General features: G+C 40.3%; 1 protein-coding gene across 4 annotated transcripts in view; it reads right to left on the bottom strand.

Annotated features, from left to right (window-relative positions):
- The window catches only part of lpin2 (lipin 2), a 125,187-nt gene that overhangs the window by 50,260 nt on the left and 47,167 nt on the right, over positions 1 to 27,760 (bottom strand). For 3 of the 4 annotated variants that reach the window (XM_068031702.1, XM_068031701.1, XM_068031703.1), the window contains 6 exons: positions 25,111 to 25,299; positions 18,061 to 18,156; positions 12,763 to 13,070; positions 8,652 to 8,759; positions 6,980 to 7,103; positions 1,912 to 2,266 (listed from right to left, as the gene is read on the bottom strand). In XM_068031702.1, the coding sequence (XP_067887803.1) occupies positions 1,912 to 2,266; positions 6,980 to 7,103; positions 8,652 to 8,759; positions 12,763 to 13,070; positions 18,061 to 18,156; positions 25,111 to 25,290 (1,171 nt within the window). In that variant the 5' untranslated portion in view covers positions 25,291 to 25,299. Of the gene's footprint in view, positions 1 to 1,911; positions 2,267 to 6,979; positions 7,104 to 8,651; positions 8,760 to 12,762; positions 13,071 to 14,618; positions 14,638 to 18,060; positions 18,157 to 25,110; positions 25,300 to 27,760 lie in introns of those variants that run through there. The other variant, XM_068031704.1, reaches the window with a different exon arrangement.

Genomic DNA, 27,760 nt, shown 5'->3' with positions numbered 1-27,760 from the left:
ATGCGACACACACATGCAAATAGAGACAGAAAAAAAGAGGAAAATAAAGTGGAAAGGTTTGAGGCAATATCTGAAGAGTTGTTGTTATGGTTCTTCGAGCTCACTGTAGAGTCCTTGATTATAGGTAGATCTTGCTTTTTGTTGGGGCCCAGTATTCTTCTTAAACCTTATTCGCTGTAGGAGACTTTTAACTCTTGGGATTCCTGTGTCTTCAGTGGATTCAGAGGCTTGAGAGAAAGAGATGGAGAAGACAGGAGAGAGATCTTCACAGTCCAGGAGCAAACAGCTTTCTGCCCAAACGGTTTGTACAAATTCAAAAAACTCAGGTTGCCCAGGTTAGTCATGTTAGCTGGTTTGACCATGTCAGTTTGTGTATTCGGCCATCAGCAGTCAAATGGAATGCGAGCTCCCCCACCTTCAACGTCTGGTGATCAAAAGTCCATTGTGGGTTAAATGCATCAGGGAATAGCAGCTTTGTCCTTCCAAACACTGTGTTAATATCCAAATATCTTTTCCAGCCACGGCTCATCTGTTTTACAAGTCCTTTTATTAAACTGCAGTAACAGTTTAAAATCAATGTTCATGACAAAATTAATGCACTTCATTCTTGGCAGGTGGGGGCCTAGCATGACACGTATGAGCATCTTTCTTTTCTGACACGCAAGAGAAGTGAGTGTATACCATATTTTCCTTTGGCAATACACAATTTTGCAAATATTACTAAAATATGTTATTCCTTTATTAATAGTCTGCCCAGCTTGACCGAAACTAAACTGAAAACTGGCTTAACAGATAAAATTCCGCACACTGCTAAGGACATTAAAACAAAGCATTTTGAAAAGGATCCCATAATGCTTAGTTACATTGTAAAAACATGCAAGACAGCCAAATTCGACTACATCACATTGTTTCAAACTGGGCATGGACTCACTGGGATGAATCTTCCCAGTCACGTGAAAGATGGGTTTGAGGCAGGACTGGGAGAAAAATTAGAAAACATCGCACCAGGGCAACTCCGACATGATCCCGCTTCCAAGCGATCTTTCCAGAGACAGGGTCTGATCAGCACTGGCAGGTAGCTAATTAGGCTCCAGAAAGTCTCCGCTTGGGATCAAATTGATGGCGCCATCAGGATCTTCCTGATAGCCGGGGTCCCCCTGCTGAGGCCAAAGACTGGCTGTTGCCTGGAAGCAGCCTCCCAATGGCAGGCCATGGGGCCAGGGAGGTCTCCTTTAAATCCTGGGGCTGTAAGTGCTAGAGGGCCGCAGCTCATTCTGTGGGGGGTCTCCCCCTCCACACGGATTGCCTGGCAACATTTTTCTTTCACACATCTGTATCTATTCAGAAGACGGCTCCACCTTGAGGCACCCTGACATTCTCCTACCTACATCGGAGCACCCACCTCTCCCGGTGGGGCTGCCAGCTGCACATTGCTGCAGGCCCTCATATTGGGTCTGCTGCTTTTAACTGGACAGGGCTCTTGGAGGCTGCTTCTTAATTGGCTGCCTCCAGGAAGATCGTGACGAACATCCCGCCACAGCCACTTCCAGGTGCCTGGCCTGGAATCGAGTCCGACCTCGGGGTCACAGGACCTTGGCAAAATCTAGTCCACTGCGCCTCAAGGTGCGTTTAGCAGCAAAATGTATGGGCGCATGCCACTGTACAAATAATCATTAATTAAGCTGAATAATCACTGCTTTTCTACTGATCTCAGAATTCCAGCAGCACTGGGAAGGAAATCAACTTCGAGTTTTGGGCTTTTGAAAGTAATTCTTAAAATAAGTGTTTCTTTTGGATAGCTAACCCACTGCTAAGCAATACTAATCAGTAACATACAATTAAATTAATCACATGTTCAGACCCTTTTAAAGAAACCGAATAAGTAATGGGACTATTATACAAAAACATTACCTTTTTTCTTTGATGGAGAATCTAATTTTGTTATGGCTGGAGTCTGTGTTCCAGGGTCTGTAGGTGAGCTGTCCATCTGAGACATTACCGAGATTTCAGTTGCTGGGATACTCGGTGAATGTGGGGATTGTGTAACTATGTCAATGGAAATTTCCTTCAAAGATACAACTTTACTGTCAGTAACTGTCTGGCTAATGTTCATAAGTGCTCTAGCCTCAGGCCTCATTACTGTATGAGTTGTAATTTGTCGATCCACATCCATGGCATCAGAACTGAGGATAACCCTGAAGTGAGTGTTTTCAGATGGTGTAATACTGAAGGTTTTTGGCTGTTCCAGTCTCTCCCTTTTATTAACCTGTAAAGTTCAAATAAAACATCTTATAATTCCACTGTGCATTAAGGAAACAATTTCACTTTGTGACTTACAAAAGCATGAATTAAACATTTTATTTAACCAATCTCAAATTGTCACATAGTAAACCTGCTCAGGTGAATGGAAAGCAAGATGTGTAGAATTACGAACAATGGCAAAATCTCCCCATTAATGATCCAAATGGAGGCACTGGGTGATCAGGTGACAGTGGGAACTAATCACAAGTTTTCAGGTGATGCAGAGATACGTCGGGATGAAAAGAATATAGACAGATCTAGGTGCAATGCAGAATGACTCACATCTTATACAGATAAATGTAACATGGTGGACGATTCAGGATTGTGTGCTCAAGGATGCTGAGTGAGAGAAGCACTTTGGGGATTAGTGCATGAATTACTGAAGGCCATGACCAATGCTGCAAGACTATTGGGAAAGCAAATATGGTGTTAGGATGCATCTCCCAAAAAAAAGCTATCCTCGCACCATTGATTACAAATATATCAATCTTCAAAATGTTTACTCAATTAGCTCCTGAAAAAAAAAGACATGCGCCTGTCTCAACTACTTCCTGTGGCAATCCATCTGCATGAAGAAATCTCTTCATGCTTCTCACTCCAGTGATAAATTTGAAGTGAAATGAAGTATGCCAATAGTGGCCTCCTGATTTACTTGCACAAATTCACCATTTCTCCGTTGGTTCTTTATTCAATATCCCAACATACAAATATGGCACTGCTTTTCCCTTCTGCTTCTATGTAGTTTCGCATCTTTCCCTTCCCATATTAGTTTAAACCTTCTCCATAAGCAGCAGTTGCTTACTTAACAAGGACATTGGTCTCAACACTGTTCAGGTGATGCCCAATCTTTAGCGGACACACTATCCCAGAATTCGTCTGTGTCCAGGAATATAAATCCTTCCCTCCTCTATACCATCTCTCTAATCATGCATTTATCTCTCATCTTATTTCTGTATGGAGTAGTATGTTAGACTAGTAGTAATCCCGAAAATGACTTCTTGTGCTCCTGCTGTTTAATCTAACTTTTAATCCTTGGAACTCACCTTGCAAGACCTCAATTCGATCCTTTCCTACAGTCAGCATAGTTATCAGTTCAAGAAGATTCAAATATGAGTCTTCAACCATTAAAATAGAAACATAGAAACACAGGAACATAGCAAATAGGAGCAGGAGTAGGCCATTTGGCCCTTCGAACCTGCTCTGCCATTCATTATGATCATGGCTGATCATCCAACTCAGTAACCTGTTCCCGCTTTCACCCCATATCCTTTGATCCGTTTCACCCCAAGAGCTATATCTAACTTCTTGAAAACATACAATGTTTTGGCCTCAACTGCTTTCTGTGGTAGCCAATTTCACAGGTTCACCACTCTCTGGGTGAAGTAATTTCTCCTCATTTCAGTCCTGAAAAGGTTTACCCCGTATCCTTAGTCAATGACCCCTGGTTCTGGACTCCCCACCATCAGGAACATCCTTCCTGCATCTACCCCGTCAAGTCCTGTTAGAATTTTATAGGTTTCTAGGAGATCCCCCCTCACTCTTCTGAACTCCAGCGAATATAATCCTAACCGACTCAATCTCTCCTCATATGTCAGTCCCGCCATCCCAGAAATCAGTCTGGTAAACCTTCACTGCACTCCCTCTATAGCAACATCCTTCCTCAGATGAGACGACCAAAACTGCACACAATATTCCAGGTGTGGCCTCACCAAGGCCCTGTATAATTGCAGCAAGACATCCCTGCTCCTGTACTCCAATCCTCTCGCTATGAAGGCCAACATACCATTTGCCTTTTTTACCACCTGTTGCACCTGCATGCTTACCTTCAGCGACTGGTGTAGGAGAACACTGCATATTCCCCTCTGTTTATAGCTGTTCAGATAATAATCTGCCTTCCTGTTTTGCTACCAAAGTGGATAACCTCACATTTATCCACATTACACTGCATCTGCCATGCATTTGTCCACTCACTCAACTTGTCCAAATCACCCTGAAGCCTCTCTGCATCCTCCTCACAACGCACCTTCCCACCCAGTTTTGTGTCATCTGCAAATTTGGAGATATTACATTTAGTTCCCTCATCCAAATCATTAATATATATTGTGAATAGCTGGGGTCCTAGCACAGACTCCTGTGGTACCCCACTAGTCACTGCCTGCCATTCGGAAAAAGACCCGTTTATTCCTACTCTTTGTTTCCTGTCCGCCAATCAATTTTCTATCCATTGCAATACACTATCCCCAATCCCATGCGCTTTAATTTTGTACGCTAATCTCTTATGTGGGACTTTGTCGAAAGCCTTCTGAAAGCCCAAATAAACCACATCCACTGTCTCCCCCTCATCAACTCTACTAGTTACATCCTCGAAGAATTCTAGTAGATTTGTCAAGCATAATTTCCCTTTCGTAAATCCAGGCTGACACTGCTCGATTCTACAAGTGCTCTGCTATAAAACCTTTTACAATGGTCTCTAGAATTTTCCCCACTACCGGGTATGTCAGGCTGACTGGTGTATAATTCCCTGCTTTCTCTCTACCTCCCTTTTTAAATAGTGGGGTTACATTAGCTACCTTCCAATCTATAGGAACTGTTCCAGAGTCTATAGAATCTGGGAAGATGACCACCAATGCATCCACTATTTCTAGAGCCACTTCCTTAAGTACTCTGGGATGCACACCATCAGGCCCTGGGGATTTATCGGCCTTCAATCCCATCAATTTCCCCACCATTTCTCTACTAATACTAATTTCCTTCAGTTCCTCCCTCTCACTAAACCCTGTGTTCCCCAACATTTCTGGTATGATATTTGTGTCCTCCTTTGTGAAGACAGAACCAAAGTATGCATTTAGTTGGTCAGCCATTTCTTTGCTCCCCATCATAAAATTCCCCTATTGCGGACTGTAAGGGACCTACATTTGTCTTCAATCATTTTCTCTTCACATACCTATAAAAACTTTTATAGTCAGTTTTTATGTTCCCCGCAAGCTTACTCTCGTACTCTACTTTCCCCTTCTTAATCAATCCCTTGGTCCTCCTTTGCTGAATTCTAAACTGCTCCCAATCCTCAGGTCTGTTGTTTTTTCTGGCAAATTTGTATGCCTCTTCCTTGGATCTAATGCTGTCTAAATTTCCCTTATAAGCCATGGTTTGGCTACCTTTGCCATTTTTCTTTTGTGCCAGACAGGAATAAACAATTGTTGCAATTCATCCATGCGCTCTTTGAATGTTTGCCATTGCCTATCCACAGTCATCCCTTTAAGTAACGTTTCCCAATCGATCATAGCCAACTCGAGCCTCATACCTTTGTAGTTTCCTTTACTAAGATTCAGGACCCTGGTCTCAATCAACTACGTCACTCTCCATCTTGATGAAGAATTCTATCATATTATGGTCGCTCATCCACAAGGGGTCTCACACCACTAGATTGTCAATTATTCCTCTCTCATTACACAATACCCAGTCTAGGATGGCCTGTTCTCAAGTTGGTTCCTCAACGTACTGATCCAGAAAACCATCCCGTATACATTCGTGGAATGTATGGCAGCGGAATGGAAAACTTTGCAAGGAGTCAGACAGTATTCTGACTAATTTGATTTGCCCGATCTATGTGCAGATTAAGGTCACCCATAATTACATAATTCCTTTATCACATGCATCTCTAACTTACAGCTTAATGCCATTCCCAACATCACCACTACAGTTTGGGGGTCTATATACAAGCCCCACTAACGATTTTTGCCCCTCAGTGTTTCTCAGCTCTATCCATACAGATTCCACATCGTCAGAACTAATATCTGTCCTCACTATTGCATTAATTTCCTCTTTAACCAGCAATGCAACTCCACCACCTTTTGCTTTTTATCTGTCCTTCCTAAATACTGAATACCCCGGATGTTCATTTCCCATCCCTGGTCACCCCGCAGCCATGTCTCCGTAATCCTGACTATATTATACCAGTTTACATCTAATTGCGCAATTAATTCATCCACTTTATTGTGAATGCTCCGCGCATTAAGGCACAAAGCCTCAAGGCCTGTCTTTTTAACATTACTTGCCCCCTTCCCACTATTTCTCACTGTGGCCCTGTTTGATTCTGGCCCTTGATTTCTCTGCCTGTCACTTTTCTTATTCCTTTACTGTCTTTTGTTCTGGTCTTTGATCCCCCCTCCTCTGACTCCTTGCAAAGTTTTCCGTTCCCCTGCCATTTTAGTTTAAACCCTCCCCAACCACTGGCAAATACACCCCCTAGGACATCAGTCCCGGTCCTGCCCAGGCATAACCCATCCAGTTTGTACTGGTCCCACCTCCCCAGAGCTGGTCCCAATGTCCCAGGAATCTAAAACCCTCCCCCTCACACCATCTCTTCAGCCACGTATTCATCCATGTTCCCCACAATAATCACAATCTTCATGACGAGGCTTTTTGTTTTAAAACAATGACCTTTCTGAAAGCCTTAAATTCATCTTGTTTCCTAGGCAAGTGATTTTTTTTCCCCTTAAAAGTGCCTCATCATGATGCTCATGAATTTTTGCATGTCAGAATTATGCATTTATGGAAATCTCAAGAAATGATGCTAACCATTTAATGTATACCTGTAGTTTTATTTAACAATATTCATTCTAATGTCAAAATGTAATTTTAGCTGGAAATTTAACTTGAGTTCAATTAAATTAATTACCCTTGTTGATTCTGGAAATTCTCCCCACGACCACTGCATGTGGGACTCGGACACCAGCATATCAGACGGTTTCACCATTAATTCAGAGTCACTCTTAGGGGACACAGGCTGGGAAATGGACACGCTAAATGAAAGAAAAAACAAACAAAACTGCATTTGCAATGGAATATATCATATTTTTGCACAAACAAATAAATCTGTCAGTAATGGTTCTAAGTGTCTTTTAGTTATTTTACCCAGAATCTAAAACACTACCCACTGGACAGCTGTGGAGTAAATTAGTATTCAGTGTTTTCCTGAATATGACCGTGCATAAAAACAAACATACAAAGGATTCTCGGCATTCATAGCCTAAAATGAAAATTCAATTCAACATTTTCCTTTTGTTTTCCTTCTAAAGATGGTGACTTACACCAAGGTAATTTTGATGGACACAGGCAGCTTTCTGGGATCTGGCCCAAGAGGTCATTTCTTGTGCTAGTCTACACAAGAATCATCCTATTCCCACACTATAGGAGTGGTCGCAATTAGAAGCAAGAGCTGCAAGATAACACTTAATCTCCCTAGGCCAATACCATGCAGGCAGAATGCCTCAGCAGAAATTAGCACAAGCCAGGAATCAAATTTAAGCAGCAGCTTAAAAGTAACCACTTCATTTGTAATCCTGCATAGTGAAAAGTATTTGAATTTAGAGTGCTGTTGCTAACCAGACGTCCACATGTGAACTTCCTAAATAGCAATTAGGAAACCTGACCACCTGCAGGACTTCAGTGCTACTCAAAATGATATCTGCTAACTTTATACAGATCAAGGATCAAACCTGGAACTTTCCTGATCTATTTCACTCAGTGCTGTACAAGATGTGCATCTGCCCACTGAGCTAAAGGGAACTCTCTACTTGCAAAACTGCCTGATATTTATTTAGCAGTGGTCCAAAACTTCTTCCTCGGCAAGAACAAAATTTGGTTTGCTCACAGAATTATCAGATCCATTCCTGGTAGTAGTAAAGATTGCAGTATGTATATAATTGTGGCAGATCTGTCAAACAGTTTCACAAATACTCAGTGCTGCACAAATGAATTACAGCAGCTAGAAAACACAGCAATTTCCGACAATGGCATGATGACTTTGTGAAATACTAATTCTACTTAAAAGCCAGAGGCGTTCAAGGGAATAAATGGACATTTAGGGAACACAATGTTCTAATCATTTCTAAGCTAATTAACTAATGAAACATGGCAAATAAGAACTGATCCTCAACCCATTGTATTCTGGCATTTATTATACCAGGACTTTGTGGTGTACCTAGCTATTAAGCTGACCCTTTGTGTGCACAAAATAATCTTTGTTGAAATTACAATGCTCATGTAGGCTATCAAAACTCAGAAAATTACTGTAGACATTTATGTGACGTACAACATATTAAGTACTTGCGGGTGCAGATATAGTGGTATTCAAAGTTTCTAGGAAGCCAAGATGCCAAACATCTTATAAATTGGACAGTATAATTGAGATGGCAGTGAGCTTTATTCATACCAACAGATTACACATCATAATTGTTTGCAATTTGAGAAAGTCTCTTTGCTAGATGAATTAGGTTTTTATTAAAAAGTAGATTTTGCAGCACAGTGCAAAAGAATTATGAGCTTTGATTTAGGGTTGTATTACATACCTCTCAATCGAAGACCAGTCACCATCAGAATGTGGGTAACTTTCCTTGTGGGAAAAGGTTGGAGACTCTTTTACCTCATTGTCCTTTAAAGAAGAATTTGCCAACCCCCTGCATAAAGAAAATAATGGGATTTGCTTTTTACTCATCCTTATAGCATGATGCATTAACATATCCTCAGAGTGACAATTATATAATAGACTGAAAATATATGCAAGTGTTCCAATTTTTTCTAAACCTTGACTACCTTGAAAATTGCTTTCAATAACGCTGGAGGGTTCTGGAATTTTAGGTGAGGTGCTGCAAAACTCAAGCTTTGAAAAGTCACAAAACACAACTGGGAATACAATGGTGCAGTGAATTTTGGAAAATAATTTTAATCAGATTTGGAGTCAAAGAAAAATCCCAGGAACAAAAAGATGTAATATAATCTCCTTCCTCAGATGCTTTTTCAACACTCATTATCTATAGCGCTGTTTTCTCTCTCAAGCAAACATTAGCACCAAGCGAATAAAGTTAGAGGTGGAAAACAAACACTTCTGTGATCTTCCATTCAAGTTACACTGAATGAGTACTCAAAGCAAAGAAACCAAATGACCAGTGATCCAGAAATGATTAGCTGACAAATAAGCACAAAGAAGGAATAAAAAGAACCATTTTGAAATTCTTTGATCGGGTAGGTTAAACAGGCAGTGCATCATATACACCAGTGGTTCAATTACACCATCATTATGACATCTGTAAACAAAAACTCTGCATATAAATTTTGAATAGTCTGAAACAGGCAAACATATGCTTTACATATAGTAAACAGCCATATCTTTCCCAAGCTCTCCTGAAGGCTGGTGACCAGTGCTGGGTTAGGATTTCATAATTGCCAGCAGCTTTCGCTGGTGGTTAAGAGAGAGTCTAAAGTAATTACTGGAAGGCTATCAAATCACACAGGCCAATACAGATAAGGCAGGTCCTATTCCCACTCAACATCCTCAATACTGCACTTTCCACCAGAACTGAATGGAAAGTAATCAGGAAAAGATCGGATAATTTTACCTTAGCTCAGAAGCAATTGTGGTATCCCAACTAAGCAACTAATTAAACACAGATTAGGCATCCATCAGTGGACCTTCCTGACCTGTGTCAAAAATTAAATCTTACTTGGTTTTTTTTTTAAACCAAAGAAGCAGACTATGTATTTTACTCTGAAGGTCAAAGTGGGCTATTTCAATGACTATTAAGAAATTACAACAGTTTTCATTGTCGGGGACACAATTGCTTTCCTCACGATTGGACTGAATGAATTATAATTAACTTCATTCTAATTTAACATATATATTTTGGCATTTTGTGAGTGACTGATCCATTTCTATTTGTATGCAGTATTGTTAAATTCAACTGTCAACTAGAATTTGAGAAAATTGAGTAGTTAAATCAGAATACTGTCCTATTGGGAGATTCATTTCTAGACATGACTATTCCAATGCACTGCTGGCTGGCCTGCCTCTCATCTTCCACCCTCCATAAATGTGAGTTCATCCAAAACTCTGCTACACATATCCTAACTCCCATGAAGTCCTATTTACCCATGCTCACTGACCTACACTGGGTCCCAGCCCAGCAACAGCCCAATTTTAATGTTCTCATCTTCATTTTCATATCTCTCCGTGCCCTCATGCCTCCCGATCTCTAACCTGCGCCAGCCCTACAACCCTCAGGATCTCGATGCTTCACAAATTCTGGTCTCTTTTGAATCCCCAATTGGCAGCCATACTTTCAGCTACCTAGACCCCAAGCTCTAGAATCCCCAGGTTTACGACCAGGAGAGAAGAAATGTGTCTAGGCGTCTTTTACTGTCTTCACTTGGTCTTATTGTAACAGGGTTTAATTTTTAAAGAGTGTTTTGAGCTCCCCCTTGGTGAATCCTTGTTCATCATTTTCCAATTATAAGGCAAAGAAATGAGCACACCAGGTTTTCTTAGGTTTAAAGAAAAGTGAAATTAAACTTACTTGAACTCTAATTTGGTTAATCCCTACGGATATACGATGCACCCACGCAAGCATGCACGCACAATACACACATCCAGGTAGGAACAGAAAACGGAAGAAAAATAGAGAGGTTTGAGGCAGTCTCTGAAAGGGGTTTCTTGTTACTAGCTCGCTGTACAGTCTTTGATTGTAGACAGCTCTTACTTTTCACTGGAGCCCAGTATTTTCTTGAACCTTGTTCACGTAGGAGAATTTTCTGATTTCACGCGTCTTCAATTCCATAAGAAAAAAAAGAGATGGCAGCAGACAGGAGAGGGGTGTTCAGTCCAAGAGCAAACAACTTTGAGTTCTTTGTCTCAGCAAGTTCAAATTCAAAAAAATTCCAACAGTCATGTGACTAAACTGGTCTGACCACTTCGGTGTATTGGTGAAGCAAGGACTGGGTCCCTTGTTCCAACACTGTCTGCTAACATGCAAATGTCTTTCCAGTCAGGGGCTTGGAAATTCCTTGAGATAGGCCCTCTTTTCTTCCCAGCCACAATTTTAAGTTTTAATGTTCATGTGGCGAAATAATGAGTGCCTCAGTCTTGCAGGTGGGGACCTGCATGACACCACCCTAAACCCCTCAGCTTTTCTACTTCTTTCTCTCTCTCTCTCTCTCTACAATGCTACTTAAAACCTACCTCTTTATGTGGCCTAGTGTCAAATATTGTTGGATAATGCTCCCGTGAATCACCTCAGGACTCGTTACTATGCTAAAGGCGCTATAAGAGTTCAAGTAGTTGTTATAAACATGCAGTACTTGCCCCAACACACACACACACACATACAAACCCACCCACCAAGACAGATTACTTTTAATGCTCTGCTTGAGGAACATACTAGACCAGATTTTGCAAGATCAGGGTGTCTTGCAGTGGGCCCTGTTGGTTAGACTTGTTTAACTTAACATTTTTAGCCCACAAATTTACTGGAAGTGTAAACTGATAACTGTACAATGCGAGGGCATTGGGGACCTGAATGAATGAACAATGGAAATACAATGCATCTATTTAGCTAAATAAGATTAAAGGATTGAGAAATAAATAGCAGAATGACTGGGAAGGATGATAAATTAGAATGGATGAATTCAAAGTCAAATCAGGTAGAGAGGGAAAGAAGCATTTAATTGAAAGAAAAAAAGTGAACAGAATTTTTTTAACATTACATTTTTAAAGTCTCCTAAAACAAATCACAACCTGAAGGAATGAGACTTCACAATTTACTTTCTGGGTGAGTGAGGTCGTTTGACAAGCATTAACGATTATTATATTAAAAAGGTACACATGCTATCAAAACTTCATAAACTTTCTGTGACGAGTTTAATGGGCAACTAATGTGCAAATGCAGCAACCTCATGAAATCAGGGGGAAGTTAAGCATGAGGTGTCATTTTTGCAAAACTAATGGCAGAGCAACATAAATCAGCCAGTTACTTTGTGAACTGCAAATCACAGGGTATTGCTTCCTCGCTACAAGTTGCTGGCCAATTTGTACATTAATAACTGTGTGCATCAGATGGCAAATTTTCAGCAGAATCTGTTTAGTAACCAGTACTCCTGCCTTTAAAAATGAAAAAGATTGTTTGTATTCAAATCTATTTCTACAGAGAGTAACTCCTTATAAACTTTTTCTTGTATTTGTTTTGCACTTAGTGTTTTACTAAATATCGTTGACTTAATATTTTTACTGAATTGTAAATACACTGACTATAATCCAAATACTCCGGTATTCAATAACCACAAATCTGAAGTGAATGTGATATTATTGGATAATACTATTGTTTAATTCAGCAAGCAGATTACTACAAGTATGTTAATTGCTAGCTCTCAAGTTATGCAACTCCACAAAAGGCAGATCATAGGGGATAAGGCCCACTTGCAGATATTAAGTGAATCTATTGACAGTTAAGTGATTCTAAAAGACAAAGTATCGACAATCTTGAGTATTACAATGGATCGTCTTATCTACTGAGCCATCAAGATAGATGTCTAACCTTAAGATATATTTTACTTAATCATTTTTGAATCAGAAATATATCAAGAGCAAAAGGAAATCCAAGAGTTACAAACTAAAAGTAAGTTTATTTTTACCTGGGAGAAGGTGTTGGTTTGTCTTCCTCAGAACTAATGTCCATTTCAAATATGTCTTCACTGCCAGCTGACGACGTACGCTCTTCCTTTTTGCCATCTAGTTTAAATTTTTTCTTCCGCCGCTTTTTCTTCTTCACCGAGGTAGTGCAGAGTGAGTTCTCAGAAGCTGTGCCCTGAACAATATTCTCCAAGTTCTGTTCCATTGATAGGTCAGCTCTAGAATTTCCCAAGTTCAGCTGCATATCCTTGAAGAACTTCCCTTCTTCTGTAAGGATGGGAGAGGTAGCCAAGTGAGGAGGAACTTTCTCCTAGTTACAAAAAAATTGCAAAGTATACAGAGCATAAACTACACAAACCAAAAATTTAGGAGTCTAAATTGAAAATGTGGCAAATTATAATATTTAAGAATATTCAGAAATAGCAGAAGGAAGGTTTTCTTTCAGGTGCAACAAAATCTTTTGCAGTTTACACGTCTACTGCAAATGCAGTCATTTCAATTGGAAACTGAAGACTATTTGCTCGGTATCATCTTTTTAAAAAAGCCTCAAGCCCATAGAAATTAAAGTCTAAACATGACCTCTGAAGAATAGTCATTACTGCACCAGTGTGACAGCCATTTACCACACCAATTACCCTGCAGCCTCAGACTTAGTTTTGCGCTATAACTGGCTACCCCTAAAAATAGTGATGAGATATGGTCAAGCTAATTTCATCATGAGCTCTTCAACAGCAACCTGTGCTTAACTGAAATACATTAAGTACTGCTCCACTCAGACCAGCAAGATTATATCCATCACAGTCAGTTGGAAACTGGAATGCTTAATGAAATGTACACAAATCCCTTCATCCAGTTGTACAAACCTGCATTTACCAACTTAAAAGAGTTGGCAGCAATAATAGAAAGTGGGTTCATAATGTGTGTTGTGATAGACTGATTTCTGGAGCACTGTCAGCATGGTCTCACCCCTCCCTATCTTTAATCTCCTGCAGCCTCACAACCCTCCAAGATATCTGCGCTCCTCAAATTCTGGTCTCTTGTGCATCCCTGATTTTAATCATTCCACCATTGGTGGCCACACCTTCAGTTGCCTTGGCCCTCAAGTTCTAGAAAACCCTCCCTTCACCTCTCCACCGTACTTTCCTCCTTTACAACACTCCTTAAAACCTACCTCTTTGACCAAGCTTTTGGCCATCTGAACTAATTTCTCCTTTTATGGCTCAGTGTCATACGTTGTTTTACAATGCTCCTGTAAGGTGCTATTTTTATACAAGTTCTTGTTCTATACAATGTACTGCACTCACCATACAGCTATTCCAGTACAAAGAACCTAAGTGCCTCTTGCCAAAAACAGTTGGGAGAACTTAAAACTTCGGCCTGAAGCGAGCAGAATGGCCAAACTGCCTGTCCAAACCTAAATCCTGCTGTATAGCTATACAGGAGATGGATTCACCAACAATAAGCTGCTATTCACCCACTTCCCAAAGTCTGATGCAAGACTTTACCACACTGATCAGGATTTTTTTTTTTTTAAAAAGAGACTATTAGTCTGATCTTTACATAATTTTGTTAAAAACTCAACTCATATGGACGACATTGTAAATGTTTCAAATAAATGAACTAAACAGAACCTTTTCTTGAATTGGTTCAAAAATGCCTTTGATCAGGCTTCAACTACCAGCTGTTATTGCTTATTTCTGTGAATGACTGTTTGATAGTCAGTTACAAAAATGTCTCAACTTAGATGAAATTAATAACTTCCTGAAGTAAATGGAACAGATAGCGAAACTCCTGCACATATTCTACATGCAATCCTGAAACAATAAACAAGCTTGCCATTTGCCCGAAGCATGCTAACCTAGAAAGTATACATTGTCTTGCTTCAGTTCACTCTTTCCTAGAAGAGGCTTTTATGTTAGGCCCAAAAGCCTGAAAACAGAAAGAGCATAAAAACAAAATATGAAGGAAGCCATCGAAACCAGCTGCTGATGAAATGAAGAGGATGGTGAGACTGCTTTCTTACAAAGGACTATTCAAAGCTTATAATTAAAGTCACATGTCTTGGCTGCTGCTTAAAACATATGTTCTCAACAAAGGAAGCAAAATCTTTTTACTAGAGGAATTACCTACAGCCTTGGTACTTTAAGTAGCACTGGATATAAATCTATATTTAAAAAAAAAAATAGCCACCATAGAGCTGCTTTTTAAAATCAAATTCCTTAGGCACTAAATCGACCTGCCCCACACAACCAGGTATGAATGCGGTCATGGCAGACTAGTTTTCAAACGTACAAGGAACTGCTTAGGTACTTTTATGGTGCAGCATTTTAGTTCAAAGCTTTCATCGCTCCCTCCCAAACTAGAGTCAATGGGTAGGATTTTTCCTGATGGAGCAGCCCCAGTTGGAATGGCAGAAGTTTATTTTTGTTTAAAAATTAGAATAGATAATTGGGCTTTACACAGGGTAGTGGTCATTTTTTTCCCCCTGGTGCTAAGAAAAGGGAACAGTGATCACACTTACACTGCTTTTAAAAAAAAAAGCATGCTGCCATCTTTAATATTGCCTGGACACTGGCAGTACTGTTGCATTTCGGAAGGATACTAGGCCATAATTATGGCCATAAACCAGGAATATACATTTTCAGTACCAGAAAATCCCAGCTTCATCCCCACCCCCTCCAAAAAGTGTCCTGGGGGAAGAAAGATAGGAGGAAAGATAGTCAGTAGTTTTATTTACAGGTTTTGTAATAGTCAACTGCAACTTAAACGTTACTTTGCAAACTAATTTTGCTTGATCACTAAACACAATTAAGGGGGAAAAAAATAAGTGGATTGGGTGGAGGTGATTTTCGCTGGGTACAGACAAAAAACTGGTGATGGGATCGGCCAACCAACATACTCCCTACCAAACACACAACAGCCAGCCTTCCACCCATGCGTGAAAATTATCCCTAATGTGTCAAAACTTGTAGGCATTGCTACATGCATCACCAATTGAACGGAAATACACTGTGCACGTTAACACCTACTTTTTCCTGATGTACACTTAGGAGAATATGATTTTGATGGCAGTCTCATTATCCAATGTCTATGGAATCCCTTCTTTTCGCATCAAAAACAACAGTGAAGGGAACGTTAGAAAGAGGGACAGGCAATTCTTACAGCCAATTCTCTTCAAATTCCTGCATGCATCATTTTATTACTTAGAATTTTTGGGATGATTAGAAGAAACAATCCCAGCCTGAATTACCTACTCACTCTTGGTACTCACCACAGGAAGTGGCACAGGTAACATGAAAATGTAGTAGAAATAAATGCCAACGACATTGCACAATGGAACAGGGAAAACCAAGGAAAACAAAACTAATTCTAAAATTTCTGTGTAACTTGCTTATGATTAGGTCTGAAAACCAATTAAAGAAAAAAGAGGATGCTGAAACTCAATACAGAAGAAATCAATCTCAAATATTTGTTATTTTTAACAATTATTTAGCACATATAAATTTGGGCTGCACTGCTGCACATCCATTGCCAGAAGTAGAGGTTACATCGTTAGTTCTTATACATTGATCATTACTCCTAACATACTGCAAACACGGGATGATATTGGCTTTGGTTAAATTACTCCATGGCTGCTGTTCTCCTTTGACAATTGTAACTCAATTCAATATCATAGCAATCACCTTTATAAAGGCTCAGTGGTGAAATTACTTGCAAAATGGAGCTTGATACGTGCACTATAAATTGGGTTTCAACATTCAAATTCCCCAAAACAAAGTGATGCAGGACCACCTGTCTCATTCCTCTTCCCTCTACATCCTGACTCTGAATTAAAGACACATTTATGCTGGAACAGCAGCATCAGATTTAAGTGAAACTGCTTCATGTTGATAAGAGTTACAGTATGACCATATCCTTAGAAATCCTACAACTTGAGATTCTAGCCCCAGCTATCCCAACTTTGGAACAAATTTCAGCACAACACAAACACACAGTAGAGTCCAACACTTCACAGTCATAACCAACAGTTTTCTTATTTCATGAAAAGTTCTTCTCTGCTCTTTCTCTTGCACTCACCACATAAGCCTAACAATCTCCAAACATTGCCATACAAAAGGAAGGGGAGTAGCCTATTCAGCCTTTTCAACCTTTTGTAGCAGCATCGGCAGCTCTTGTTTTTTTAAAAAAAACTTAATTCCCTGCATTTTCTCTACATCTTGCACTAAAAAAGAAAAGGTACTTGGGAGGATAACACCTTAATTGAGTTTGTCCTCTGTGGCTTTCTGAAGCAGTCATTTTAAGCTTTCACAACCTGCGTAGCTTCCATTACGGGCCTCTGAAGAGACCCCGAAATATATCTTAGGGAAAAGGTAATCAATCCGAAAGGCGATTGAGCACCTTGGAGAAGCTCCTGGAGAACTGAAAACTTACCCAGCTCTTGTTCCAGGAGATCCTTCCCAGGCCTCCTCAGGTATGTTGGAAGAGCATGGAGCCACTCCAACATTCTAGGGCTCTGCTGGCATGCACCCACCTGAAAAATGCTAACGATGATGTCTCCCTAACCTGGGACAGTGATGGCATCTAGAGCTGCAAATAGCCAAGAATCTCAGTCTGGCACTCTTGGTGACTGAGCAGCAGCAAAGGAATTTCAGATCCTTTTTTCAAGTTAGCTAAAAAAAAAACACTTTCCTCTGGCTTCACAGTGAATTCTCTACCCTGCCCATTTTTGCAAGAGTGAGCTGAAATTATTATTAAAACTTTATATTAAAAAGGAGCGGTTCTACTCAGCAATAAAAATATAAAAGTATTCAGCAAATTCAGAAGCAATGGTTAACTGAACTAATTGTTGGGAACATTTCATTTATTACAAAATAACCAAATCTGACCCTTTTTCATACACACCGATATACTCTTGAGCAAATGTTGCGGTATGAATGAGAGACCACAGTCAATTTCCATCTTCCACAAATTCCCTACCCTCCCTTTCAATTCTTCTTACTCTGGCTGTTTCATTTATGCTTCTCCTCTTCACTGCATAATCAAAATATTGTGGCAAATAAAGTGCTGTATGTAGGAAATTATGCCCCACTTCTGCCCCAACTGATTTCAATTGAATTTTATTTAGATAGTATAAAGTAAACGTGATTTTGTTGGTCATGAGGGGCATGGTCTACTTCTAATGTAAAAACTAAGTTTAAAATGAACAACTTTCTTAGCCAGTTGCCATAAGGCATAAGCACATCACAACACAATGTATTTGCATAAAATATTTACAAATTAAGTCAAAAATTGTTACATACATTTTCTTCCTCCGTTTCTTGTACAAAGAAAGCCTCTCCATTATCTCCCAACTTCATGTGCAGATCCACTGGATCTCCATTAATCTCGATATCAATCTGCAAATCCCAAAATAGCACTAAAAATAAATTCAGCATCGCTTTTAAAAGTCAAAAGTCTTCCACACAGACAACTCTTCAAACATTATGCCAAAACATCTATAAAAGCAAGACACATTTAACCATAATCACAACTTGTATTTACAAAGTACCATTAAGATAAAACATCCCAAGGTGCTTCACAGGAGCATTATAAAGCAGAATTTAACGTAGACCTGCAAAAGGTGGTATTAGGGCCAAAAGCTTGGTCAAGGAGTTAAGTTTTAAAGGAGTGTCTTAAAAAAAGGAAAAAGGGAGTGAGAGCGCCAGAGGTGTTTAGGGAGAGAATTCCAGAGGCCAGAATTAGAAGAGCAGAGATATCTGGGAGGGTTGTGGGGCGAGAGAAGATTATGCAAATAAAGCAGGATGAGACCTTGGAGAGAACTGAAAACAACGGTAAGAATTAAAAATCAAGGCATTGCTTGACCAGGGGCCAGCGTACATCTGTGAGCACAGGGGTGATAGATGAACAGGACTTGGTGCGAACAAGGAGATGGCAGCAATATTTTGGGTGATATCAAGTTTACGGAGGATACAATGTGGGATGACGACCAGAAGCGCATTGGTATAGCTTCTTAAGTAAATGTATGATTTTAGAAGATTAGATTCTAGTCATCCATCTGTGTGGGGGTGGGGGGGTTAGAGGAGATGGTGAACGGCCAGCTCCGCCGCCACCAACAACGTAATATTTATATATCTCCTTTAAAAGGTAATAAAACACCCCAGGATGCTTCACAGGAACGTTATAAAACAAAACAGGTTGAGCTTCAACTCAACCACTTTCACTGGAGCAGCCTTTGGAAGCTTCTAAAGATCAGGAGGCAGGAGAAAATACCAGACACTGAGGTGTTCACCAGAGCTGGCATGCCAAACATCCACACCATATTGAGAAAGTCACAACTGAGTTGGGCTGGTCATGTATGGCTAGAATTATCAATGTGAATTTTCTATGGAAAGCTCGAGTTTGGGGTGCACTCTCGTGGTGGTCAAAGGAAACACTAGAAGGACCCTTTTTTGTTTTGACTCCTGATATCGACCCAGAGTTGTGCGAGAAGCTCGCCCAGGATCACTGCACCTGGTACAACCAAATAAAAAACAGTGCAGCCTCCTTCGAAAGTAAGTGCATATCAGAGGCAGAGAGAAAACGCAAGGAGAGGAAAGCCCAAGCCAGCAGCTCGTGCAAAACGCCATTGTCTGTGGTATACTACCCTATTTGCAGAACATTCCGGGTGCAGATCGGCCTTAGCAGCCACCCACATACCCACTGGAACCCTACCAAACACCTCAGATGACCGATATGGTCATCTTCACCTCAAAGGTCAAGTAAGATAAAACAAAATGACACTGAGCCACACAAGGATACATTAGGTGAGATGACCGAAAGGTTGGTCAAAGAGGTAGGTTTTAAGGAGTGTCTTAAAAGGAGACAAGTGAGGTGGAGAGGGGGAGAGGTGTGGGAAAGGTATTCCAATGTTTGGGTCAAGACAACTGAAGGCACAGCCACCAATGACGGAGTGATTAAAATTGGGGATGCTCAAGTGGCCAGAATTAGAGGAGCGTACACATCTTGTCGGGTTGTGGGACTGGAGGAAATTACAGAGATAGGAGGGGTGAGGCCATGGAGGGAATTGAAAATAAGGATGAGAATTTTAACATCAAGACATTGCTTGACCGGGAGCTAATGAAGGTCAGCAAGCAGAGGGGATGATTGTGAGCTGGGCCTGGTGAGAGTTAAGACAAAAGGCAGCAGAGCTTTGGATGACCTCATGGAGAGTAAAATGTGGGAGACAGCCAGGAATGCATTGGAATAATCAAGTGTAGAGGTAACAAAGTCATGAATGAGGGTTTCAGCAGATGAGCTGAGAGAGCAGCCAAGTCGGGCACTGTTAACAGAGATCGAAATAGGCGGTTTTAGTGCTTGTGTGATTGAGTTCGGAAGCTCATTTTGGGTTCAAATGCGACACACCGAGGCTGCAAACAGATTGGTTTAATCCCAAACAGACAATGCTGGAAATACTCAGCAGGTCAGGCAGCGCCTACGAAGAGAAAAACAGTTGATGAAAGGTCATTACCTTTCATCAAAACTGGCAAGTTCTGGAGCAGAGGTCTTCAATACTATTGTCAGAATGTTGTCAGGGCCCATAGCCTTAGCAGTATCCAGTGCCTTCAGTCATTTCTTGATATCACGTAGAGTGACTTGAATTGGCTGAAGTCTGGCATCTGTGATGCTGGGGACTTCAGGAGGAGGCTGAGGATCATCCACTCGGCACTTCTGGCTGAAGATTGTTGCAAATGCTTCAGCCTTGCCTTTTGCACTGATGTACTGGGCTCCCCCATCATTGAGGATGGGGATATTTATGGCGTCGCCTCCTCCTGCTAGTTGTTTAACTGTCCACCACCATTCACAGCTGGATGTGGCAGGACTGCAGAGCTTAGATCTGACCCGTTGGTTGTGGAATCGCTTAAATCTGTCTATCGCATGCTGCTTATGCTGTTAGGCATGTAAGCAGACCTGGCTTGTAGCTTCAACAGGTTGACACCTCATTGAGGTATGCCTGGCACTGTTCCTGGCATGCCCTCCTGCACTCTTCACTGAACCAGGGCTGATCCCCCGGCCTAATGGTAATGAGAGCGAGTGCGCAAGAGAGAGAGCGAATCACAAGAGCATAACAGAAAAGCAGTTTAGCCAAGGGCTGTGCAAAGTCGTTCAGCCAAAACAAGGAGCCCTACTGAGAATTCTACATTTCAACTTTGCCTGCCTCCAGTCTGAAGTCTTAACCACCAGAAAACTACAAACATCCAGGCCTGCAACGTTAAAGAAACCGCCCTCGGAGAAGATTCAACAGGCTTACCGCGAACCCCGTGCGCCTACCTCTCTTCCTCTATATCTATTCTTCTGTGTGCACGTATGTGAGTAAATGTATGCATGGGTGCAGTTGTGACCATTTCAGGAATCGCGTAATAATAAATAGTTATCTACTGTTTAACCCATTATTTCCCTGCTTATTTGACTTAAAAACACTCGGGATAACTCATCATTTTAAACAAAACACAACTGCGGTCAGTTGGGAGGTAAACAGTCGGAACCTCCCACACCCCTTACCACCTTGCTGTAACAATACACCCCTCAATAATTGCATGTGCGAAATATGAACATGGAAAATTGTTAAAACAGTGATGCCCACAAACTAAATTACATTGCAAGTGTTTTGTTTATTGATTTCATTTGTAATTTTATCTGCAATATTTCATTTTCAACAGGTTCTTGCAACATTTTTTGAAACATCCTTTAAACATAAATGGTCCAACTCAACTAAGTGAACAGTGTATTTGCACCAATGCAATTTGATGGTGAAACAAAGTGCTTTATGAGTTAGATCTGATGTTGCAAGGACTTGAATATGTATGCAATTGTAACAATTACGAGAACAAAAATAGTTCCCCCTTAAAGGAAGGCATTTGATTCACACTTCCCGTATTTTGAAACACAAAGCTAATCTCCCAGTCATGTGCTGAAGTATACTTAATTTGGGCAATGACATATGTGAAATAGTTTCTTCATTTCGGTTATGGGATTTTCAAAATCATTGGCATTCTCGAAAAGACAGTGTGATACAGATAATGCAACATTAGTAGCTTTGATGGAAGATCAGTGGAAATCTCAGAAAAATGACTGTTTCTTTGGGGTTTCTGTCAGAAGTTGAGGTGGGAGTTCAAGAGAGATCCTTGGCAGAAATGAATGACAAATATTGACTTAAAACACATTTTTCAAAACATTTGTGAATTTTGTGCTGGTTAAGGTGAAAGGTCTTGGCATAACGGAATGAACACTCGCCATGTCAGATACCCAACATCAAGCATTCCCAGAGGGAAATTATTTCCACTATACCCCTAAAATATGCTTCAACTCCCACAAGAACAGCATATCTTACTACTCCAGTATAAAATGTCCATTATCCAACACTGGCTGTCCTGTGCCCTCTCTAAACGAGACTTCGAACCACTGCTGATTTAGGGACAGTTTTATGCTGCAGATACATGTCCATTTGAAAGTGGATCAAGGATCCTGAAGCTCATTTTATAAATAGCAGACAGTGGGAAAGTGGAGTTGAGGCAGAAGATTAGCCATGATCCTACTGAATGGCTGAGCAGGCTCAAGGGGCCATATGGTCTACTCCTGGTCCTATTTCTTATCTTCAACATTCTGGACTGGATTGTGACACCAAGGATGACGTGTCTGTATCTAATCCATTCCACTATTCAACCCACAATGTTTACTTGGTTAATGGTGTAACAATTGTGTTTTATCACTTGGACGATGGTGGACAAATGGTATTTGATGGGGAGAAGAGGAAAATGTGTCCAATAGGTAAAATGCAGAGAGTTTTTTTTTTAATTCTAAAGACATTGTTTGTTAAGATACATCAGTGAAACTATTTTACACTAGATGTGAAGAGATAACCTCCATATCCAATGCTGGCACAAACAGTTTGCATTCAGCAGCTGTGCAGATCCTTGGGCTACCTTGAAGAATAGAACACTTTTCCAAACCTAAAAAAATTAATATGCAACAGTGGAGTCTATAAAATAAACTAAATATTGCATTACATTTGCTACTGGGTTCACTTTAGTCAAGTGATTTTGTCTCAAACTCAGTAATGTACAACTCGCAGTGATGTACCCTATGTTGGGACTCAGATAAAATATTTAAACAATTTCATAAAATATCCAATTTATGGATATTTATGCACAGTGATGCAGTGGTTAGCACCGCAGCCTCACAGCTCCAGCGAACTGGGTCCAGTTCTGGGTACTGCCTGTGCAGAGTTTGCAAGTTCTCCCTGTGACCGTGTGGGTTTCCGCTGGGTGCTCCGGTTTCCTCCCACAGCCAAACACTTGCAGGTTGATAGGTAAATTGACTATTGTAAATTGCCCCTAGTGCAGATAGGTGTTAGGAGAATGGTGGGGATATAGTAGGGAATATGGGATTAATGTAGGATTAGTATAAATGTGTGGTTGTTGGTCGGCACAGACTCGGTGGGCCAAAGGGCCTGTTTGTGCTGTATCTCTAAATAAATAAAAGTTTCCTATTCAATAATGTTTGATAGACAAGAGTACAGTGGATAGTATTTTAGGGACAGGAAACAAATGACTCCTGCATATGAGCAGTTGGTAAATTTCCGAAAATTGCCAGTTACCTTTACTCAAAATCAGCACTAGGAAATAGCAAGTTAAGCCATTGTAATTAGCCGAAAATTTACCAAAGCAGATATTTCAACATGGAATAATTATGAGTCATAATTTGCCAGAAATGTCCAGTTTTTCCAAGATTTTAAATAGAATTCATTTATCCTTTGGTATCATTTTAGTGCGTGCATTTTGTATTTCAATTCTGAAAACTTCCTTGTATTTAATTCTCCAATGTTTTGGCAAAGTTATGAGAATTTGCAAGACTAAAAACAGATGATTTTACAACAGGATGATATTTTAACACTTTGTCAAATGTTTCTTTCCCCTCACGTCCAAATAGCAAATAACTTCAAATGGCAATAGCCATTTATGAACAAGAAAAAAAACAGGCCAGATTGTGCTGGAAAAATAACAGCACATTAATGGCGCATGCTGTTACTAATATACAAAAGTTGTAGGCATTAAGAGATACATCTGGAGTTGCGAATGTCCAGAACTTGTTGCTCAATTCATGCCACTCCGCTGTTTGACTTGCACAAACAGCATCTTGTCCTTAGTCTTAATTATTTTTAAAAACTTGCTGATTTGCGCATTAATTCCCTATTAAGACTCGTAGAAAGTTATGGCTGTTAATTAAGATAATTGTTCATGCAATGCCAGAAAGGGACACTTTAAAATATTTTACTTCGGTTTGTCCCTGCTTTCCTTGGTTTTCTTTCAACTTGAAGTTTTCTCTAAACAAGTTTTGTGTCTGTTTTCTAGTGACTCCAGGGTCCCAAAGTGGTTTTCTGAATGACTGGAAAACCAGTCCCAAAGAAATCAAATGAAGCAGCCAGGTTTTAGTTGATTTCTGTTCAAGTATAGGCACTTAAATGGTGTCAGCTGTGGCTCAGTTAGCAGCATTTGTACCTGAACCACAAGGTTCCATTCTAGGGCTTCAGCATAAAAATCAAGGCTGACACTCCTGTGCAGAACTGAAGGAGTGCTGCACTGGCAGAGGTGCCGTCTTTCAGATGAGATGTAAAACCAAGGCCCACCTGTTTGCTCGGGTGGATGTAAAAGATCCCATGGCACGATTTCAAAGATGACCAAGGGAGTTACCCCAGTGCCTTGGCCAATATTTATCCCTCAATCAACATTACAAAAAACATATTATCTGGTCATTGTTTGTGGAAGTTTGCTGTGCGCAAATTGGAATAATCTATTAAGTAAGGTAAAAGAGACACAAAATACAAATTAGATATGGCGATGGGCGAGATAATGTACTAGAGAAATGAGTCAGATGGATACTTCTCATCCCTGAATTTTGAGGATCTTTCAGTTTAATAATGACAGAACAAATGTCAGATCTCAGGCTCCATGCCATATATAACATTACAAAATTTTGAAAAACCAAACCTTTCATATTTTGTTTTGGACTGCCTTTTCAGGTCTTTTTCTTTTTAGCTTCTCTATCTTCAATATGAAGACAGAAATGCCATGGAACTTTTCAACTTTTGAAAAATACATGTGAATATGTAACTGGCGTAACATAAAAAGCTAACATAAGTGGTATCATAATGGGATCTATAACTTTAAGATGGAATTCAACTCTAGGATTAACACTGCATTGCACAGTTATAGCAGATCGAATAAAATATGACAAGAATACATTGGCTCAAGTAAAGTTCATTCATCCATTGCTTTCAACATTACATTAATTTCTAATCATAATTGGAAACTTACCACATTTTCCTGTGACCGAAGTACCCCTAGCTTTCCAAATCGAACATGAAATGGTGAGCATTGGTAAGTGCCATCCTGCTGTTGAACCACAATCGCATCAATGCATCCAGAGAGTGTTGCAGGATTCAATCCCTTGTACAATTCTTTGACTGTTACCAGCAACTGTCCAACGTAGTTCATGGTTTGGGACTGGGAAAAAAAATTGCATTAACATTCTTGCTTTCAATTAATTTTTTTGCAGTGTGCAAAGATTTTTCTATTTCATAATAAACCCTGAGAACCTCAACTACAAGTAGGATCATGCATGTGACAAAGATTTTTATTTAAACCACTTCACATTTATCAACAAAATCTTCAAACTTGCCCATTTCAAGCAAGCAGCTGTGCATGTTTCACTATTTGATACAATAACGTTAGCTGTGATTTGATCAATGTTGATATATTTAGACTGTGAATTTGATTGGATGACATCTCAGCTTATGTTACAGTACAAATGAAGTACACCCAAGAGAAAACAGTAGCAATGAGATTATCACCTTCATCAAGTGACTGAAAGCCTGTTTAAATTTATGCACAGTAAGCATGCACTAAATAATTTGTGCATCACTGCAGCTTTTAAAATTTGGGGTGTAGGGTTCAAATTAAAACAACTTTCAAAAAGCAGACAGGTTTTCACTATTAAATCAGTGAATGGAACATATATGAACAAGCTACACCAATTCTTTCCACCCTGCCATAAACTAAGCTGATTGCCCCTAATATAAACTTTAATAAGTTTAAGCAACATTTTGCTAGTTTTTAAGCTTGATCTTATTCCTTGCTACACTGCAATATCTTTAATAATCTGCTTTCATGTCAAACCCACCTAAGCTGGCTTTCAGCAATTTGATCTACACTCATTTTGCTCAGCTTTCTTCTGTAGTATTGTTTGCAAGTCCAACCTTCAAAATTCCTAGAATGCATCTCCGACCAGCCATTTCTGTGCTAACTTTCATGGGAATAATTTAGAGTTTTTCCAATGAGGTAGACAGGTGTGTCAATATTTGCAGCAGACATCTTCCCGCCTCTCCTCCACCCCAAACCCCAGTTTAATGTCTCAACTGACAAAGCTACCCTAGTCCAGAACCCTGTCCCGTTGCCATAACCCTGAAACTTTCTCCTGGTGCTTACAGCCCAAGACCCAGTGCTGATGGACCAAATCAAATCACCCCAATGCTGCCACTCCTCTCAGAATGCTGTCAAACCTCATGATTCTTCCCCTTGGCTACTAAATCCAAGGATTTCATTCCCCAGTGCTAGAAAATCACAAGACTCATACCAGTTTATAGGCAATCTAGGACAGATACCTAAAATCTTGCACTCCCAATTTATACCGTCAGGACCTTCCACTATACTACAAACCCTTAGCACCTGCACTACAGTCTGCCATAATGTAGGATTCATTCCCTACCCCAGTTCTATCAAAATCCAAGACCGCATCTCCCATTCCAGCAAAATCCAGGTCCACTCCCAATGCTGTTAAATCTCTCCATGCTTCTAAATGCTGGGTACTCAATATGAACCCCAGCTGATAAAGTGGTGAAGGCATATGGAATGCTTTCCATTATTGCCCGAGATACAGAATACAAAAGCAGGGATGTAAATGCTGGAACTATATAAAACACTGGTTCAGCCACAGGTGGAGTACTGCGTACAGTTCTGGTCACCACATTACAGGAAGGACATAATTGCTCTGGAGAGAGTACAGAGGAAATTTACAAGAATGTTGCCAGGGCTTGGAAGTTGCAGCTATGAGGAAAGATTGGATCAGCTAGGGTTGTTTTCTTTAGAAACGGGGAGGCTGAAGGGTGACTTAATTGAGGTGTACAAAATTATGAAGGGCCTAGATAGAGTAGACAGGAAGCACCTGTGTCCCCTAGTGGAGAGGTCAATTACCAGGGGGCACAGATTTAAAGTGATTGGTAGAAGGATTAGAGGGGACATGAGGAAAAAAAAAATCTTTTCCACCCAGAGGGTGGTGGGTGTCTGGAATTCACTGCCAGGAATGGTGGTGGAGGCAGAAACCCTCAACTCATTTAAAAAAGGTACCCGGACATGCACCTGAAGAGCTGTAACCTTTAAGACTATGGACCAGATGCTGGAAGGTGGGATTAAATTGCACAGCTAGTTTTTTCAGCTGGCGCAGACACGATGGGCTGAATGGCTTCTTTCTGTGCCGTAACTTTTCTCTGGTTCTATGGGCTATGGTCTACAGTATTGGTGTAGCCTGCACTTTATAAAAATAAAAATGGATTACTTGTGTCACACCATAGTGGGAGTGTCATCAGTAGGACTGCAACAGTTCAAGGCGGCAGAACACCATCACCTTCTCTGTTCAATAAGGGATGGACAATAAATACAGCCTGGGCAGAGTCACCCACATCCCAACACAAACAATAAAATGCTGGTATCTCATGCTCATATTAGCATCTTATCAACTTTACATTGAAGTCCTTTGAACGCTTTTAAAACAAAGTTCAGCTTTCTGAACTTCCCTAAATGGCCCTATGTAATGGTCTGAATTAACCAATCTTAAGGCAAAGATGGGAGACTTAAAAAGCTCACCCAATTTTTTGGCGACAGAACAAAAGAATACGTGATACACAATTAT

The sequence above is a fragment of the Heterodontus francisci genome, chromosome 5, assembly GCF_036365525.1.
Source record: "Heterodontus francisci isolate sHetFra1 chromosome 5, sHetFra1.hap1, whole genome shotgun sequence".
NCBI lineage: Eukaryota > Metazoa > Chordata > Chondrichthyes > Heterodontiformes > Heterodontidae > Heterodontus > Heterodontus francisci.
This window is presented reverse-complemented; position numbering and strand designations above follow the sequence as displayed.